Here is a 19,178-nt window from a genome sequence, read left to right as displayed (position 1 = left end):
TAGACAAAGACATGTTCCTTTTGGGGACATTTAGCATAGTATTGCTGTCTTAACAAGTTGCCTAAGTAATGATACGGGCTTTTTATATGTATTATGGTGGTGGTTGTTCCGAAATCCGCAAAAAGCCTAAAAACGAGTAAATTTCTTTTACAAATCCATCAAGTAAATTTATGTTGTTACGACCTGAAATCTCGAGTCGAGACGGCGCTAGAAAATGGGAATGATAGTTTTGAAACCCGTAGCAAGCCTAAAATACACTAATTTTTTCTTTTTGCAATTCAATCAAACGTTGACTATACACGCAGAAGCATTTAACAAACATATATATATATACACTAGTAGGAACGTTACAAATTATCTCGAGTTTTTATTTCTGTATCTCGTACATACTAACTCGGCATACAACTACTTAGTGTTTATAGTCATACTACGAGAATCTACATCCGTGGACAAAATACAAACATATTGGCCCATATATATACACATCAAGAAGGCAACTATATAGAATATCAATACGTTGCCATGCTAGACTATGACAAGTCAGACGAACATTACTGCAGCGGACCAGGAAGTCGGGACTGTACATGCAAAATTCGACTTCCGAGCAAAAGCGGACTTCTACTCAAGTTCTGGGTCTAGGCACCTAAAAATATAAAAAAAGTAAGTCGCCTTTAAAACCATTTTTCACATGTACAACCACATCGATACAATCATAATTAATTCAAACAATTCACGTATACAACCAATTTGATCTGATCTTAATCTTAATCTTAATCTTAGATCCTGGTCATTTTTTAACCTATGCTCATTCTTAGACTTAACGAGAGTACTGCTTTTTCATGTCTCTTTGTAGGTAAAGTTTCGAGATGGCTCGACCGTGTTTAACTTTATACCTAGTGATACAGTTCCGAGATAGTTCAACCGAGTTTAACTGGTATCACACTTTTATACATTCCATATAAGGTGAGTCCCGAGAGCCTCGCTCTACCGAGTTTAACTCTCTGGACATAGGTCCCGAGATGTCTCTACCGAGTTTAACCTATGACTTTATGCATCATAAGTTAGTCTATTTTCGATCTATTTTATCATCTAGACCGACTCGACTCTGTGATCACATAACTATTTCGGATCGTACACAGATTCACTTTGTAAACAATTATCTAGTAAGAAGCAAAGTAATACAATCCATATAATCAAACAATTCAATCCAACAATTTCCATAGAGCTCCAATCAATTTATATATCAATTTTAATCAACACAAACAATTCATGCGATGCATTCCTTTCTATTTAGCGTCGGATCTCAATTCCATCGCTATATCCGTCGCAGATGTGATAAAATAGCGACGGATATGTGATCCGTCGCCAACATCCGTCGCTATTTGCCTGTTTTTTAGTAGTGAAGCAAAATTCGGCCACCACCATTAGACTAGCCATAGCCAAAAATCACAACACACACACACACATAAAAATCCAGTTTTGAAACACCCTATTACGTGTTAATTCTTCAAAAACGCAGCGCAAGCACCAGATTCGAAGCCGGATTCCATATCAACTTCGTTGGCAAATGAGCCAAGGACTCAGGCCGGTAATTCTGAGGACCCTCTTATTATGTTCATTTGACTTGCCATAAATATATGTATAATTGCCATGATTGCTGAATTTGTATGATTTAGGATGCATGTTTAGTCTTTTCATTACTTTTGCCATATTAGCTAAATTCGATGCTTTCAATAATTGCCATGAAATTTGATTATAGACATGTTAAATTGTTGTAGTTAATCATGTTTAACCTCAAATATATAAATCCAGTTAATCTATAGCTCTTAGAATGCATGTTTCTAGGAGATTTTAGCTCTTTTTGCCATGAAAACTCAATTTTCGTACTTGTTGTCCAGAAAATAATTTCGTTTAAATGAGCTTTAAACACTCTGATTATGCTACATTTGGATTCCTTGTTCAATTTTATGCGGCTTTGACTACTTTTTCATGAGAAACAGAGTTGAAACGAGTGAGAACGAAGCAAAATAAACGATCTCTGAATATGCCGACGAACCGTTGCCGCCGCCACTATAACCGGCGGTGCCGCCGCCACTATAACCGGCGGTGCCGCCACCTTTCTTGCCGGTTCCGCCAGATCAAACGGGCGCCGTGTTCTTCATTCTCAGCTTCCCAGAATCACTCATCAACCACAGATTTAAACAGAATCCCACCCTTTTTCAGTACCAAACATTATTTTCGAATTGTATTCTATTCCCTCTAACTTAAAGATATGATAAAAATAATATAAGCAAAGAAAATTGACTTACTCATTTTTTTAAGATCCCCCCATACTTATTAAACTTGGTTTTCATTTTTCACCCAATGTTTTGACCTCATAATCATCACTCTCAATCATATCACACAACACTACATTTAAATCACATATTTCTTGAAAATGCATATCAGTGGTGACATACAAAGAACCAGAAATGCATAAAGTGACAGAGTAAAAGTGAGATAGACAATCAGCAAACTTTCTAACCATTTCCAATCAATGACATCAGGTATACTTTGATTCAAATTAATTTTAAAAGAAGACTCATCCTCATCATACATTTCAAAAGCCTCTTCAAACAAGCAAGCAGTATTAAGCATCAAAAAGGTTGGATTCCAACGAGTAGGCACATCAAGATATAATTTTTATTTGTTTCAATTCCAACAAACTCAGCAGCCTATTTGAATTTTCTCAACCTAACAGGATTATTTCTGATACATCTAACACAATCTCTCACTTTCTTAACAAAAACATTAAAATCTTTCACACCATCACTCACAACCAGATTTAAAATGTGTGAAATACATCTCATATGTAAATACTTCCCCTTAACTACCCCAATCCCCCATTGTAGTAATTGTTTCCTAAAGGCATAAACTGTTATATTATTACTACTACTATTATTCATAGTGATATTAAATACATTTTTAAGACCTTTATCAACCAAACAATTCTCTAAAAACTTAGATATTTATTCACCCCTATGGCTAGTGACATGCATGCAAGCTATGATATGTTTATGCAACACCCAAAAATCATAAACCCAGTGGCACGTAGCACACATGTAATTAATTCTATAAATACTAGTCCATGTTTCAGTCGTTATACTAACCTTTTGACTATGATTCTTTAAAAGAACTTTCAATTTTAACCTATCTTCTGTATACATTTTAAAGCAGTCCATAATCATAGTCCACCAAGAGGGCATGATATACCTTGGATATGTCGTGTTCATTAGTCTTTTAAACCCTATCCCCTCAACAAACCTAAAAGGAAGTTCATCAACAATGATCATATAGCATACAACATCTCTAACAACAACTTGACTAAATTTTCAGGCTCCCACAACAACATTCAAAGGATTAACAATAGGAATCATTGTTAAAAAAGTTTGCCTAGTCTGTTTACTATGTGGGTTTTTAAGGCAGGCAATCATGTGTGCTCTTAAAGTAGAGGTCCCATTCCTTTGAGGTAAAGTCTAGCACAATTGTGAGCAGAGCGGGGTTCAGGGGCAGCTCGCCCATGATTATGACTGACTTCTTGATCTAGATATGGTTTGAAAATGGATTCGCCGCCTAGTTCAACTAGCAAAAGCCTTTAATACCAACTAGAAAACCTTACTGGATATGGGTGAGATTATCGTGCATCGGACCAAAAGACCGGGTTTGCGGACCTCCCCGAGACTCGTGTGCTTAGCTTATCGGTTACTGAATTTATTTGCTAAATGTATTCGTTTATCTCATCTCAACATTCAATTAGCGGTCCATAGGATATAAAACTAGAAATGTAAACTAGTTTGAAAGGGTGTAAATAGATAGACTCGCATATGACTCGATCTGGACTGGTCAGGCAAAGTAAGTAGCAGGTACTCCTAAACATGCATATAAACCTGGAGGTTTCTAACATATAACAAAAGTTTGGCTGGTCTAGATTGATTACGTGCACAAAGCCGAAACTGGAAGTCTAAGTTTGATTGACTTTATTAGGTAATCTCGAACGTCCTATACAACCATTTACTACTTTTCGTGGTAATCCTCAAATGTCTAAGTGACTGGCTGGATTTGATTTAACTAATTTAACGTGGTTAGTTTTTTAATCTATTAACATTGGATTTGGCATGGTTATGTAAAGCATTGTAAAGCAGTAAACATTACAAACGTGCTCACGAGTAGTTGGTACGCACACAAGGTGAGGAATACTTATAAACCTCGTTGACTTTTAAATGCCTTGCATTCGCACGCGTTTGACCGTCGATGTGGTCAGAACTGGTTCTCAGTCAGAATACAAAAGTCGTCTGTCTCATTGATACGGTTCTATCGGTTTAAACCGGGATCGATTATATGTTCTGGTGCTCCCTGAATGTGGTCTGGATGTGGTTGGGTTAGCCGGTTGCGGGCTCATGGGCCCGGTTCTTACTTTATGTTACACCAGTGGACTTCAAGGTATGGATTATATCGAGTCTGACCTGTTACGGTGCATAATATTAGAATGCATGAAAATTCCTACGTCTGGGTTCAAAATGGGCCTAATTCTGGGCCCAAACGAGCTCGAAAACCTAAATTGAAGTTTGGATCGAAGTTTGGAAATATAGAAATCAAGTTATGGGAAGCGGGAAGAACAGGCGGCGGCGCCGCCTTCGGTGCTGGCGGCGGCACCATATACTGTCGGCACTGGCATTATAAGTCGGCGGCTCTAGTATTTCGTTGTGGCAGCGGCGGCGCCAACTTCATTATAGTCGGTTCAATAATTCGTTTTTAGCTCCATTCTCACTTGTGGCAGCTCCGTTTTTCGTGCAAAGACAGCCAAAAACGCATAAAATACAAGGAATGCAAATATGGCAATTAAAGAGTGTTTACAACTTATTTGGACACTAAAATACCAATTTCCGACACCTTTTAATAAGTATTTTTCATGGAAAATAAGCTCAAAAATGAGCTAAACATGCATTCTAGGTGTTCTTATTTAATGGGTTTTTGAATTTAAGCATACAAAACATTTTAATTCAGCCATTAACATGCTTTTTCATCGGTTTTATGACAATTTGATAAAAGTACATAATTTAGCAATTATGGCAATTTTATAGCAAAATACCTAATCATGCATCCTAACTCATAAATATTCAGCAAATATAAACCAAAATACATAAAAATCAATATAGAGAATATAAAGGGTCCTCAAAATTACCGATATGAGTTCTTGGCTCGTTTGCTGGCAAAGTGGATGCGGAATCCAGCTTCGAATTTGTGTAGGGCTGTGTTCTTAGAGAATTAGAACGTTTTCAGGTGTTCTAAGGACTGGAATTGAGCGTGATTTGTGTGTGTGTGGTGTAGAATTCGGCTAGCTAGGGTTTATAGGGGGGAGATCGAATTAGCTCTAGGTTTTTGTGTTTCTGGTCCAACCCTTAACTTAGTTGTCTTAATGCTGTATTTATAGGGGTGATTAGGGTTTAGGGTTAGCTTAGAGTTGTCTAGGCTTGAAACTGTTAAGTAGTAAGTCATGAGGTATTAGGATTAGCTATAAACACTTATTAATTAATTAACTTCGTATCTTAATTTGATGGCTAAAGAAAACAGGGTTAAAAGCTTATTTTGGTGCCCAAAATTATTAAAAACGCAGCACCAACAAGAGCAGGACTGGAGATATTGCTCTCGGTCCCAACTTCAAGAAGTGTGGGCATCTGCAAAGAAAAAGAAAACACAGTTAGTATCTAAAATGAAATACAGTTTATACAACATTTGAAACTTAAAAGAAATACAAACTACAAAGACAAAAGCTTATCGTTGAATTTGTTTCCGTTAAGAGGGTGCATAAAAACAAGAAAGGGATCAAATTTTTGGTCTAATAAAACCAAAGGAATTAATTTTTGTTTCCACCAGACATTGGATTTCCAATTCCACCAAACAGAATGAGATAAACGCTTCCATCTCTTGAAAAGAAATATGCATCAGAATCAATCAATTACAGAATCATCAAATAATTAGAAATACGGAATAACAATTTAACTTAACACTCACTTTTTTTAATCTGAAGTCAAATGAATCTGTGAGCAGAGCTTGAGGGCCGCTCGCCTAAGGCTTATGGCTGACTTCTCATCTGGAAATGGTTTGGAAAATGGAGTCGTCGTCTAGTAAAACTAGAAAATGTCTTTTAATCGACTAGATAACCTTAATCGCCTTCGGTAAGATTATCGTGCATCAGACCAAAGACTAGATTGTATGGACCTCCTCGAGACTCTTGTGCTTGGCTTATCTCTTACTGGAAATATTCGTTTTTATCTCATCTCAACCGTGTATGCAATTCACAGGATATAAAAGCTGTGAATAAACAGGGATGAAAGCAGTAAATATGCTTCACCCGCATATGATTCGAGCTGGACTGGCATTTGAGGCAAGTAGCAGGTACTTCTAAACATACATCTAACCTTAGAAGCTTCTAGCAAATAGGCATAAGTCTGGCTGGTCTAGATATTTTACATGCACAAAGCCTAAACCGGATGTAAACATTTGATTGACTGATTTTATTAGGTGATCTTGAAAAACCTATACAATTGTTACTACATTTTCATGGTAGTCTTACAATGTCTAAATGATGGGCTGAAATTGCATTAATGGGCCAATTTTAGGTAATTAGTCCTTTAACCGGTTATTATTTAATTTGCAATGCCTTTGGAAAGCGATAAACAATGATGGCAGGCTCAGGGGCAGTTTGATATACATACAAGGTTAGGAATACTTTTTAACCTCGTTGACTTTGAGTGCCTAGCACTCGCGCGAGTTTTGACCATTGATCTGGTCGGAATTCATTCTCGGTCAAATCACGAGAGTTGTGCGTCTCGTCGATTTGGTTCTACTGGTTTAATCCAGAGTCGATTTTGAGTTAAGGTTAACCCAAAATCGGCTCTGGAAGTTGTTAGTTTGCTCGGCCTCAGGCTCGTGGGCCCGGTTTATACACTATGTTACATATTTGCACTTTTAGATCCATTTTTCATCCGTTATGGACTGTTACAGTACATAATTTATTCTATGCTAAATTATCTACGTCTGGGTTCAAACTAGGTCTGATTCGGAGTCCGGAAGAGCCTGAAAACACATTTTGAAGTTCGGATCGGAGTCTGGAAGATCTGGGAGGCGTTCTTGGAAACGCTGACAAAGAAAAACACGGCGCAGGTGTGACTGCAGTGCCAGCATGATGGAGTAGCGCTGCCGCCGGTTACAGGGGCGGCGGTAGTTTGTGAAAGCAGCTCAGGGATTTTTGTTTTGCTTCGTTCTCACTCGTTTCAAGTCCGTTTCTCATGCAAAAGTAGTCAAACCCGCATAACATTGAACAAGGAATCCAAATATGGCATTTACAGAGTGTGTAAAGCTCATTTAAACAAAAATATTTTCTGGGAAGTAACTTCAAAAAATTCGTTTTTCATGGCAAACAAGCTCAAAATTACACCTAGTATGCATCCTAAGAACTACAATTTACTGGGTTTTTGGATTTTAATACTTTAAACACATTAAATCGATCATTAACATGCTATTTCATTGAATTCATGGCAATTTGGCAATTAGTAATTAACCTTAATATGGCAATTCTATGGCTAAAATCAACACATAAGCTAACATACACCCTAAAATACACAATCACAACAATAATGATATTCATGGCATACTATTTAAAGGAAAAATCAAAGGAATAATATAGAGGGTCCTCAGAATTACCGGTTTGAGTCCTATGCTTGTTTGCTGGCGAAGTGGATGTGGAATCAAGCTTCGAATCCGTGCGGATGTTGCGTTCTTGGAGAATTAACACGTATTAGTGTTTTAGGACCAGAGATTTGTGTGTGTGTGTGTGTTGTAATTTTTGGATTTGCTATTCTAATGGGGCGGCGAAATTTTACTTAGTAATTTCTAGGGTTTATATGCCACCTTAGCCAGGCTGGCTTAAGGATGTATTTATAGGGGGAATGGGTGACCTAGGGTTAGATGAGAGTCCTTGAGGATTTAAACTGTTAAGTGATATGCCATGAAGTATTAGGATTAGCTTTCAACTCTATTTATTTAATTTTCGTATTTGGACTTTCTAGCTCAGAAAAAAGATGCTAAAAGTCATTTTGGTGCCTAAAAGTGTTAGAAAAGGCTACTAAAGTCCTATGGATTTGGTCATGCTCAATTCTGGTTCGTAAAACCTGTAAATTGGCCATAAACTTCTAAGACATTGCAATTCGTCCAATTTATGGACTTAGATCACAATCTCTTGTTATGGGCTATTTATGCCTAATTACTTTTTAATCCTCCAAGTTTGTAGTTGTGCACAGATTACGCCTGCTTAGATTCCAGCAAGCAAATCGAAAGCTTGTGACCCGGACAGATTTCTCTGGAAATCATCATTGGACGCTTTAGTTCCTCATCACTTTTTACCTGTCCGAAAAATAGGTTTCTACATAATCGTTGCTCAAAGTTAGATCCATGAGAATCAGATCAAGCACATACCATATATAAAACAAAAAGAACAATTTATCACAACCCCGAAGAGATCGCATGCATGAACTTCAACAAAAATGAAATAGAGAATTAAACACTCACCGATTAGTTTGATGTTCATAAAAGAAAGGAATTGTTGCGGGTCATAATTTAGATCCTTGTTCCAGAAGCATGAAATATGTCAAGAAGAATCAAACAGAAACAATAAGAAGCATGAACTTAACCCAAACAGAAATAAAAAAAGGTAAAACACTCATCGATGATGTTATACACTTAAACTTCAGTTTTTATTATGTGGGGGTTAATAAAAAAGGATGCATGTTCATTTAGAGAGAAGGAAGGTCGAATGATATGAAATATAAGTATATAACATCAATCGAGAGGTAAAATAATGGAATCTGTCTGAATAAAACCTCAAAACATTAGCTTAGTCGAAGTTTAGAGGAGAAACCATTGTCGTAAACATAAACAGATAGGGTTTGAAAGGGTCGTTTGATGAAAATCACAGAGGAAGGAGAGGATGGGTCTCTGGGATTTTGAGAGAGAAACGAATAGTCTAGAAACTGAAGAGAGAAGAGAGGCGGTGATCAAACAAAATTAGGGTTAGGTTTTCTTAAAAGACATTTATATACCCTACTCAAAATGCATCGTATTTGTGTAGGGATTCTCGAGCTTCACACGTGCTGGAAGCTAGACCCACGTGCATCGGTCCCCTATCAAAATGACGATGTTTTGATAGTTCGGTTTTTTGGTTAAATTAGTTGCCTTCTACCCAAAATCGAATCAATTATCAAAAACCAAAAAAATCATCCATCCCAACCCAAACGGTGCTGTTTTGCTTGGGACTACCGAATTAAATTTATTATTTTTGTTTGATTCGATTTAATTTTTCGGTTCAATTCGATTTATGCACACCCTAAATTTAATAGACTATTTCAAAAAATTGTTGAAGCAATCGATCAATTTTTGCTAAACTTTCAATTAAAAGTAGGCATTTTGCAGATTTACATTCTAGAACTTAGGAGTGATGAACATATTTTGGTTCACATGTTTCATTTTGTTAACAGGAATTTCTTGTCCTGAAATTGAGAGGCAAGAAAATATGTACAAATGTCAATATAATTGAATTTAATCGAAAAACGAGTACAATCTCTATTGAGTAATTTTTACACGTGTAGAAATTAAATCCTTTGATGCATTCCTTCAAGATTTGTGGATCAAGGGCTTATAAATCTTGTTCTTGAATCCGCTGTAGAATCTCCTTCGATTTGGTGAAGGAAATGGTTGACTTGTTGACGAGTGATGAACATGCCGTTTGAAGATTCGAATATGAAGACTTGATTTGATATGTAGTCGTTTGGTTGAATCCTCGACAGGTGATGAACACGACGTATTGATTCGGTGTAGTTGCTTGAAGAAAGTACGCAGAGCTTCTTTGTTGTTTGCAGAATTCTGACAACTAGAGTGTTATGTTTATACTTGTAGACTTGATTTGATATGTAGACTTCAATTCTTGACAGATGATGAACGTATGAAGATTTGATTTGATGTAGTCGCTTGATGAAATTATGCAGAGCTTCTATATTGCTATGTTTGCAGAATTTTGGCGACTAGAGAGTTATGTGTGTGTTGCTTTTTTTGTTGTCAAAACACTCTTATTTATAGGAGTGTAGAGAATTTGTATTTATGCACATATCTTTACATTTGGAAAGTATAATTGTTTTTCTTTTATTATATTTACCTAACTAATAAAATAAAAGAGGGTTAATTCCTAAAAATATCACGAACTTTACACGAAGTTTCATTTTAATCACGACCTTTAAAAATTGTCATTTAAAGGCACGAACTTTCAGTTTGTTTCAAATCTATCACCAAAGTAAAATTCGGTGTATTTTATCCGACAAAAAATTCCTAATCCTACCATAATCCAAATGAAAGATAATAAGATTTAATGTCGATTAATAATTTGCGTCTTTTATTAATGGTTTAATGAAGAATTTAGTCAACAAAAATACACTTAAATGATAGATTTGAAACAAACTGAAAGTTCGTGCCTTTAAATGACAACTTTTAAATGTCATGATTAAAATGAAATTTCATGTAAAGTTCGTGATTTTTTTATGGAATTAACCCAATAAAATAATATATTCTATAATTATTTGGCAAGTATTAATTTATTTTGACTTATCAAAATGAGTATTTAGTATTAATTAGACTTTAAATAATAACTAATTTTAAATTACTAAATAAATTTAAAAATCTAATAAATCAAGTCTAATTTATTTTATGGGCTAAAAATTTATAGGTCCACACTTTATTTGAAGGTTAGGTTTTAGATCATTTGGACAACCTAATTGATTTCATTTACTTAGAAGAGATATATTAAATCTAAAATATGCTGAAAATTTAGTTTACATTGACAGCGATCTTTATTTTTTTGTTAAGGAATTCCACCTGAGTACTATGATGGAAAAATAAAAGGGTTAATGTCAAAAAAATCACGAACTTTACACATTTCTCATTTTAATCACGCAGTTTGAATTTTCTTATTTTGATGCACAAACTATCAATTTTTCTCAAATTCATGCACGGTGATGAGGTGACACTCATTCATTGTTGTAAATTGACCTCCACCTCAACGAATTACACCAATAAAGCCGTGACACCTCAGCACCGTGTATGAATTTGAGAAAAAGTGATAGTTTATGCATGAAAATGAGAAAATTTAAACTATATGATTAAAATGAGAAAACGTGTAAAGTTGGTGAATTTTTATGACATTAAACCAAAATAAAAAGGGTTAATTCCATATAAAATCACCACCTTTGTATATTTTTTTCATTTTAATTACGTCTTTTAAAAAGTGTCAAATAAAATCAACACTTTTTACTTTTTTTGCAAATTTATCATCAATGACTAAAATTTGATGTCTTTTTTCTTACAAATAAATGTTTTAATCTGAGTAATGCCCTATTAACACATAAAATACATTCTTCTTATTCTTTTCTTATTAATTCCGGTTGTCGAGTTAACAAACATACACCAGGTTTTTACATTCGTGATACATTTGCAAAAAAATAAAAGGTTGTGATTTTATTTGACACTTTTTAAAGGACGTGATTAAAATGAAAAAAACATATAAAGGTGGTGATTTTATATGAAATTAACCCAATAAAAATATTAAATAATTAATAATTTTTTGAATTATAGTTTAACTATATTTTTTTGAATTTTTTGAAATTGAATTTGCTGCTAATCTTAATAAATTATTTTGGAGATACATATATTATTTTTGAATTATAGTATGTGTTATATTTTTACTTTATTAAAAATTGTTTGTGGATAATTTGATTTTCTATTAATATTTGAGAAAATAATAAAATTACCAAAAAATAGCTTCTATTTTCACAAAATATCATGTGATTATGAAAAATTTCACCTATGTCATTTTAAAAAAAAAAATAACAACAATACCATTTTTTTTGACGTCAGTATGCGTCAGTCTGACGCACACTGACGTCAGAGCGCACTAGCTGGTCTGACGCATGTGTCAGGTCAACTGACGCGTTATTTACTGGTGCACCAAATTAAACAACACTGACCCGCGCATGACGTGCGGGTCAGTGTATGAATTGTACCCAATTCTGCTGAATTGGGTACAATTCCTTTTATACCCAATTCTGCTGAATTGGATACTCATTTTATATTTATTTTTTTAATTTTTAATAAAAAGATAATTTATTTATGTATTTATTTAATTTTTTAAAATATTAATTTTTAAAATATAAAAATACACGAATGATACAATTTTAAAAAATAAGTATAATTTTATGAATTATACATCGGATACATTGTTAATACAAACCGAATATGGATCTAATGTATAAATAATATATCTACTATATATATTATGTATCTGAGATGTATCTGAAATGTATCTATTCATTACTCCCTCTGTTTAAATAGAGTTGTCCACTTTGCCTTTATCACACAGTTTAAGAAAAGTAATTATTGTTTACTGATTTTGTAAAATTTTCCTTATTTTTCTTATCATACCCCTATTTAATCTATGGTTCATTTGCAATATACTCATTAGTGGATTTTAAATAAGGGTAATATAGAAAAATGAATGTAAAAGTTAATTACTTTTTGAAAGTGGGCAAGAGTTTTGGGACAAAAAAAAATTCAAAGTGGACAACTCTATTAGGACGGAGGGAGTATATTCTAAAAAATGTATATATTATGTATAAATTATTTATCAACAACATATCCATTTAATTTTAAAAATTGCACCTATCATGTATAAATCATGTATCAGTAATGTATCTATTAAGGGTATTTAATTTTTTATGTATCATGTATAAATTATATGGTCAAAAATGTTACTATCATATATAAATTATATGGTTAAAAATGTTACTATCATGTATAAATTATATGGTTAAAAATGTTACTATCATGTATAAATTATATGGTTAAAAATGTTACTATCATGTATAAATTATGTATGAACTATGTATCTATTAATTACATTTGAAATGTATTTATCATGTATAAATTATGTATTAAAAATGTATCTATTAATTACATCTATATGTATTTATTATGTATAAATTATGTATCAGAGATGTATTGAATATACAACGGAGATGTATCAAGTATATATAAAGGAGCAAAGATGCATTTCATGAGCATTACATATATATTAGAGATGTGTTAAATATATATATATATATATATATATATATATATATATATATATATATATATATATATATATATATATATATATATATATATATATATATATATATATAATAAAACTATAAAAAAAAGACGTATAAAAATACAAGAAAGAGGTATTATAATTAATTGATATAATAATGGTAACAAACAAATAACTCTAATTAAGATGGTAATTGGTGAAAAAGAATCGTGACTTATGACTTTTTTTGTTATTTTCTCTTAATAGTTTACTTATTAATTATATATTATTCATATGAAGGTTTGTGGAAAATAGTAATTTTTTATATGATTTTATATGAAAAATATCCTATATTAAATATATTTCTACTAATGTTATATATTTTTTCACATTTTTTCATTTATTGACAAAAATGTATTTTTCGATGTCATTTTTCTCATTTCAATTTCTGTTTTCGTGCGATTTCGATACAATAGCTTAATGCCTGTTTTTTCTCAACCAAAACCCATAACTATTGCGACCTGAACAAGATCTTCATTTTAATGCTCTAAAACATTTGCCTCTAGATAGTTAATACTAGTTGGTATTGCTGGTTGAGAGATATATACTCATAATTTTTCGATTAAAAACAAAACCCCATATATTATATTAGAGCAAGAACACAAAAGTGCAGTAAACTAAAAATGCAGAAAATAAATGTAAAGAATTAACTGTGTTTTTTCAATTTTTATTGAACAACTAATATGCTTACATGCAACTCATGAAAAAGCAAAAATTTCTCAACTAATTAAATCCTCATTTTATTGCTACCATCTACTACTCATCACTTTGACTAACAAAAAAAACAGATACTTTAGGCAAAATTGAGTATAATTTCATTGCTATGATCACTTCATTGGCTTCAAGTGATCTCTATCAAAATGACTACAAGCAGGGAAGAAAGGAGTTTGTGGGGAAGTAAGAAACTATAATGGGAGCACTTGGTGATGCTTCTGATTTCGATTCCGTTTCGTGTTTCTTCGTTTCGAGTAGTTTTTCGTCGGAGACTTGAGACGATGATGATGAGAAAACCCGACTCATAAAAGCTAGCAGGAATCTCATAGTAATGAACTTTAGTAAAACAAATATTGGTGAAATTTATGATAAATATTTTATGAGCTTGAAGAAAAAATAAACAAACTAGGTTCTATACTTATAGTGACTTGAAAATTAGAATATTCTTCAGAATGGACGTGGGGAGCAAGTGCCATTAAGTTTCCACGAATTATTCTACCTTGTTTGACCATAATCCACAAGAATAGCCAATATTTCCACACGTTTATTTTATTTTATTTAGACAGAAGTTATAAATATATTTTTCAAATTTTTTAGATAGAGTTTATAATTTTTTAGTTATTTTTTTGTCATTTGAGCTCTCATTGTTTTGAATAGTGCAAATACATCTTATTCTTGACAAAATTGCAGAAATAAACTAAAACTGTTGAGGGGCTTATTTGCTTTTTAAAAACAATTAAAGATTTTTTTTTTGCACTATTGAAAGCATTGAGGGGCTTAAGTGCAAAAAACGATTATGTTTTCTTTCTAAAAAATTTAAAGAGTTTTATTTTTAATATTTGGCATAGTGCAATTTTCAGTTTGTTTTAGTGTGTTGCGGTACGGAATAGACTAAAATATCTTTTGAAGAAACAAAAATATCTTGGCAATGCACGATTTCTTGGCAGCCATTTCGGGTATATTCAACGGTTGACAAACAAAAATATCTTTTGAAGAAATTATTATTAATGTTATAAAGTTTAAAATTATTGTTTGCACAAAATAAATAAATAATAGTTATTTTAAAAAAGTAAAAAACATTTTTAAGCAGCAATTTCAAACAAACTATACAACAGATTGATTAGCAATTTCCCCACGTTTTTTTTTTGTAACTTCGACTGATCTGGTTTCGGTGAACTCTTCAAATTTCCTCCATTCAACTTTTAGATGGTTTATAATATATATCAAAATTTCATCTGATAGTCTAAAATTTCCTTTATGAATTAAAAATTATAAAACTAATATAGTTTGTATTAATAGACAATTTTTTCAAAAATACTCCTATGACAATCGTATGAAAAATGTTATAGGAAAATAGTAATTTTATAATCTGTATTCAATTTCATTTTTAAAGAAAAAATACAATATTAATAAAATCTTTTATAATTTTTAATTTATAAAGGTAAATTTAGAACGTCAAATGATTATTATTTTTTTAGATAAAAGATTGAACTTTATTAATTAAACAAGAGAATTAATAAGTTCATTTATCGAGAAAGAAACATTCCCGTTAGAGATACAATCTTTGCTAATAAAAATACCCCATTTAGTTAGCGCTTGTGCAACTTGATTACACTGTCTTCGAACATTGCTTGAAGAGAACATCTCGTTCTTTCGTTACAGCCAAAAAACCATCATCGATCAGCTGGATGGGATCGATAGTGCTCGAAGGGTGTCGAATTCTGCTGATAACGAAGTCTCACTCACATATCAAACGCTCACCTGGAATGTCTGCTGCAACCTAAACTCTGAATAACACATCTTGAGCTTCAGCATTCTCCACGTCTATTATGCCACGCAACACCCTAACTCCCTATCTGATAACAGCTCATGTTGAATTCCTACGAAGCGCAGTGGCCACTGATAACCGACTCCCTACACAGATAGCAGCATCGATATTTAGTTTGGTCATATTCGCTGGAGGAGGTTCCCATTCCATCTTATCAGCAGACCTAAGGGCATTTGAAACACGATCAGAAGCTGAATTGTTTCCCTGTTGGCGCGTAATTCCTCCAAATAACACACCTGGCGGCAACCTCTTGCTTTCAAAAAACGAGATTATTACGATCAGTCCAAATTATCCAAAGGCTTATGATAAATGCCTGGAGCTCGGGTTCTTTAAAGGAACGACTTACGGGCACTCATCTCATGGATTCCCCCCCTTTTTTTCTTGAGCCTGAGTTGAGGGGCTTTTGCGCTTCAACCCTGTAGCGAAATGCGGCAAAAGTAAGGAAAATTCATGGACCGACCCCATTGTCTTCACCCCGTAGGAACTACGAGATCACCCCAAGGACGCCTTCGGCATCCAGGGGTCGCGGACCGACCATAGAACCCTGTTCAAACAGTTAAGTGGAACGCGTTGAGGAATGAAATGGAATATTACCACGTATCCATCAATCAGTCATTCCATTTCATTCCTGTTTGACACCCATTTAGTAGTGCTTTGGGCAGTTATCCGGTCATTCCAATTTTTCGTATGCGGCAAAATCTATATTTGAATGAGACGAACTGAAAATATGGGACAGCCACTCTGTAGTGTTACTATAGGAGAAGCCATCCGCACATAGATTAAGAGGAGATAACAGCCACAGCCCTCTAACTATCTCGCATTCCTTTAAAGCATGAAGAGGAGATTCGTCTTCACTTCCGCATCTCGGACACAACATAGAATGCATATGAATCCTGCGTGATAGTTTTACGTTGCATGGGAGAGTATCACGAAGAGTCTCCATAAGAAGTGTCTAACCTTAGGCTGAACCGGGCATCGCCATATTTTCGACCACAACACGTTGTCCAAACAATTTGATGAGGAAGAGGCTACGTTTCGACTAATCACTTTGCACACTTAGTAATACCCAGGTTTAACCGAGTAAAAACCATTTTTGTTTAGCGGCCAAAAAATCTTATCCGGAGGTAGATTTCTGCTAATAGGAATTTTCAGGATGTTTGACGCATTGGCTGTCAAGAAACATGCATGAATCTTCTCTCTATTCCAGGTGGCGTTGGATTTCAAGAAATAATTAACTTTGCAACCCTCCGGGACATTCAACACTCCAACCGGTTTCATGTAGCTAGCTGAAGTGATCAAGTTATCGGTCATGACATCAACAGAATTTCCATCCCCAATCCTCCAAGCAATACCCTAGTCAAGAACTTGCTTCCCTTACATGATGCTCTGCCATAAGTAACTCGACCCACGCCGACTCCCCGTCTGTAGAAAGTCCTGTCTCGGATGGTACTTTGCCTTAAGAACTCTAGCGCATAATGACCGTGGATTTTGAGTGAGCTTCCAAGCTTGTTTTGCGAGTATTGCGAGATTGAAAGCGCAAAGATTTCGAAAGCCTAACCCTCCCTCCTTCTTAGGCTTACAAATAGCATTCCAACTAACCCATGAAATTTTCTTTTGATCGTCTATTCCACTCCACCAAAATTTAGCAATAATGCTACGCATCTCATTGCAGAAGAAGGTCAGTAGAGAAAAACAACTCATGATGTAAATTGGGATTGATTGAGCTATCGACTTGATAAGGACTTCTCTGCCCATAAAGATAGTCGTTCAGTAACATCCTAGGATCCTTTTATAAAGATAGTCGTGCAGTAACACAAAAATGGGCTTGTTAGAGCAATCAATTAGCGTAGGCATACCAAGATACTTCTTAAACTGATTCACCATTCGGAACCCCAACAACTCTTCCATCGCACCTTTGTTATCTTGGGGAATGCTTGCGCTGAAGAATATCGCAGATTTTATTAAACAGAACACTTTCATTGGCGAATAGAAGATGACTAATGCGAGGACCTCATGTACAAATTCTCCCACCCGATATGACCCTATTCTGAACACCACGTCTAATAAACAAACAGAACCCCTCTGAGCATAGAAGAAAGAGGTACGGAGATAAGGGATCGCCTTATCGTAGACCTCGCTGAGGGTGAATAAATCCAACAGGCGCACCATTAATCAAACACATGAACGAGGCCATCGATATACAAACCATAATGAGCTTAGTAAAATGGGCGGGAAAGTTCATTTTCTCCATGACCTATTCGATGAAACCCCACTCAATTCTGTCGGATGCTTTGCTCATATCTAGTTTGAGCACGACCGAAACCGCTCTTTCCTGGGAGCGCTTAGCCATAGAACGGAAAAGCTCAAACGCAATCATAGCATTATCTATTATTAGTCGGCCCGACATAAAAGCGCTTTGGGATAGAGCTGGCCATGGGTCGGGTCAGCCCGTGAACTGGCCCAGAACCGGCCCGGTCAAACTCGGCCCGAAACCGATCAACCCCGAAACCGGACTAAAATCGGCCCGGAAACGTAGAAAGAGCGGTTCCGGGCCGATTCCAAATTTGTTGAACCGTGAACCGGCGGTTCTGGGTCAAAACTGGCGGTTTAAGGGTCGAACCCGTTGATAAAAAATATATATTATATATTTAAAATATATATTTTATCTTTATCATATAATATATATATTTTTGCAATAAATTATATGTTATATTTATTTTAGTTAAATTTTTGGTTAATATTTATCTTTTTAAAAAAAATTCTTTATTTTCTTGTAATACTATCTCCGTGAGTTATTTTATTGTTAAATTACATTTTTTAGTAATTGATAAATCACTAACTGGAATCCGAGCTTCTATCAGCCTGCACACCACAAACAGAACAGAGGTCAGAAGGAACTCCGGTGGGGGTCACCGGACGTTCACTCCGACGTTCAAGTAAGTATTTGAAGTAGGGGAAGAATAAGAAGAGAAAGAGTAATTCTGAGAATAGAGAAAAGAAGTTACCTAGGGTTTGTTCTTAAACCCTCTATTTATAGTTAGGGTTTAAGGACAAACCTGCCTTGCTGGCAGGCTGTGAGCCATGCGGTCCCAGAAATCAGTTATGCCGACGTGGCAGAATATCCCTGCGGGAGGCGCGGTTTGTTAGGTGTGTCAGAGGGAACATTCCTCACGTACCTGTCAGAAGATCTTCTGTGGTCCCAGGATCTGGTACACGAGCGTGTGCTCTTGGGCAGGACCTCGGAGCCCGGTCAAACCTTGAAGCCCGGATAACTTGGGGACCAAGTTATCATGGTTTTGGTATTTGAGAATGTCTCGAAACTCGGGTCACATGGTCCGATCTTTCGGGTCTATGAACTTGGAGCTC

General features: G+C 34.7%; 1 protein-coding gene across 1 annotated transcript; it reads right to left on the bottom strand.

Moving 5' to 3' along the window:
- Positions 1-16,868: 16,868 nt before the first annotated feature.
- Positions 16,869-17,981, bottom strand: LOC126661649 (uncharacterized). The gene is made up of 3 exons (XM_050355502.1): positions 17,626-17,981; positions 17,268-17,559; positions 16,869-17,165 (listed from the first exon to the last, which is right to left on the bottom strand). Exons 1-3 carry the CDS (start codon positions 17,979-17,981, stop codon positions 16,869-16,871), a joined length of 945 nt encoding a protein of 314 aa, XP_050211459.1.
- Positions 17,982-19,178: the final 1,197 nt, after the last annotated feature.

This window comes from Mercurialis annua, linkage group LG8 (genome assembly GCF_937616625.2).
Source record: "Mercurialis annua linkage group LG8, ddMerAnnu1.2, whole genome shotgun sequence".
NCBI classification, from domain to species: Eukaryota; Viridiplantae; Streptophyta; class Magnoliopsida; order Malpighiales; family Euphorbiaceae; genus Mercurialis; species Mercurialis annua.
Note: the sequence above shows the minus strand (reverse complement) of the source record. Positions and strands in the feature narration are given on the sequence as shown.

Bases quoted from the DNA above. Each gene is read 5' to 3' on its own strand.
- LOC126661649 (XM_050355502.1), bottom strand. From the start codon at position 17,981: ATGGTGCGCCTGTTGGATTTATTCACCCTCAGCGAGGTCTACGATAAG. The intron at 17,560-17,625 runs GTTACTGCACGA...CTTTATGGGCAG, and splicing joins TCTAACAAGCCCATTTTTGT to AGAAGTCCTTATCAAGTCGA. The intron at 17,166-17,267 runs GCAAAGTACCAT...GTTCTTGACTAG, and splicing joins TATGCGCTAGAGTTCTTAAG to GGTATTGCTTGGAGGATTGG.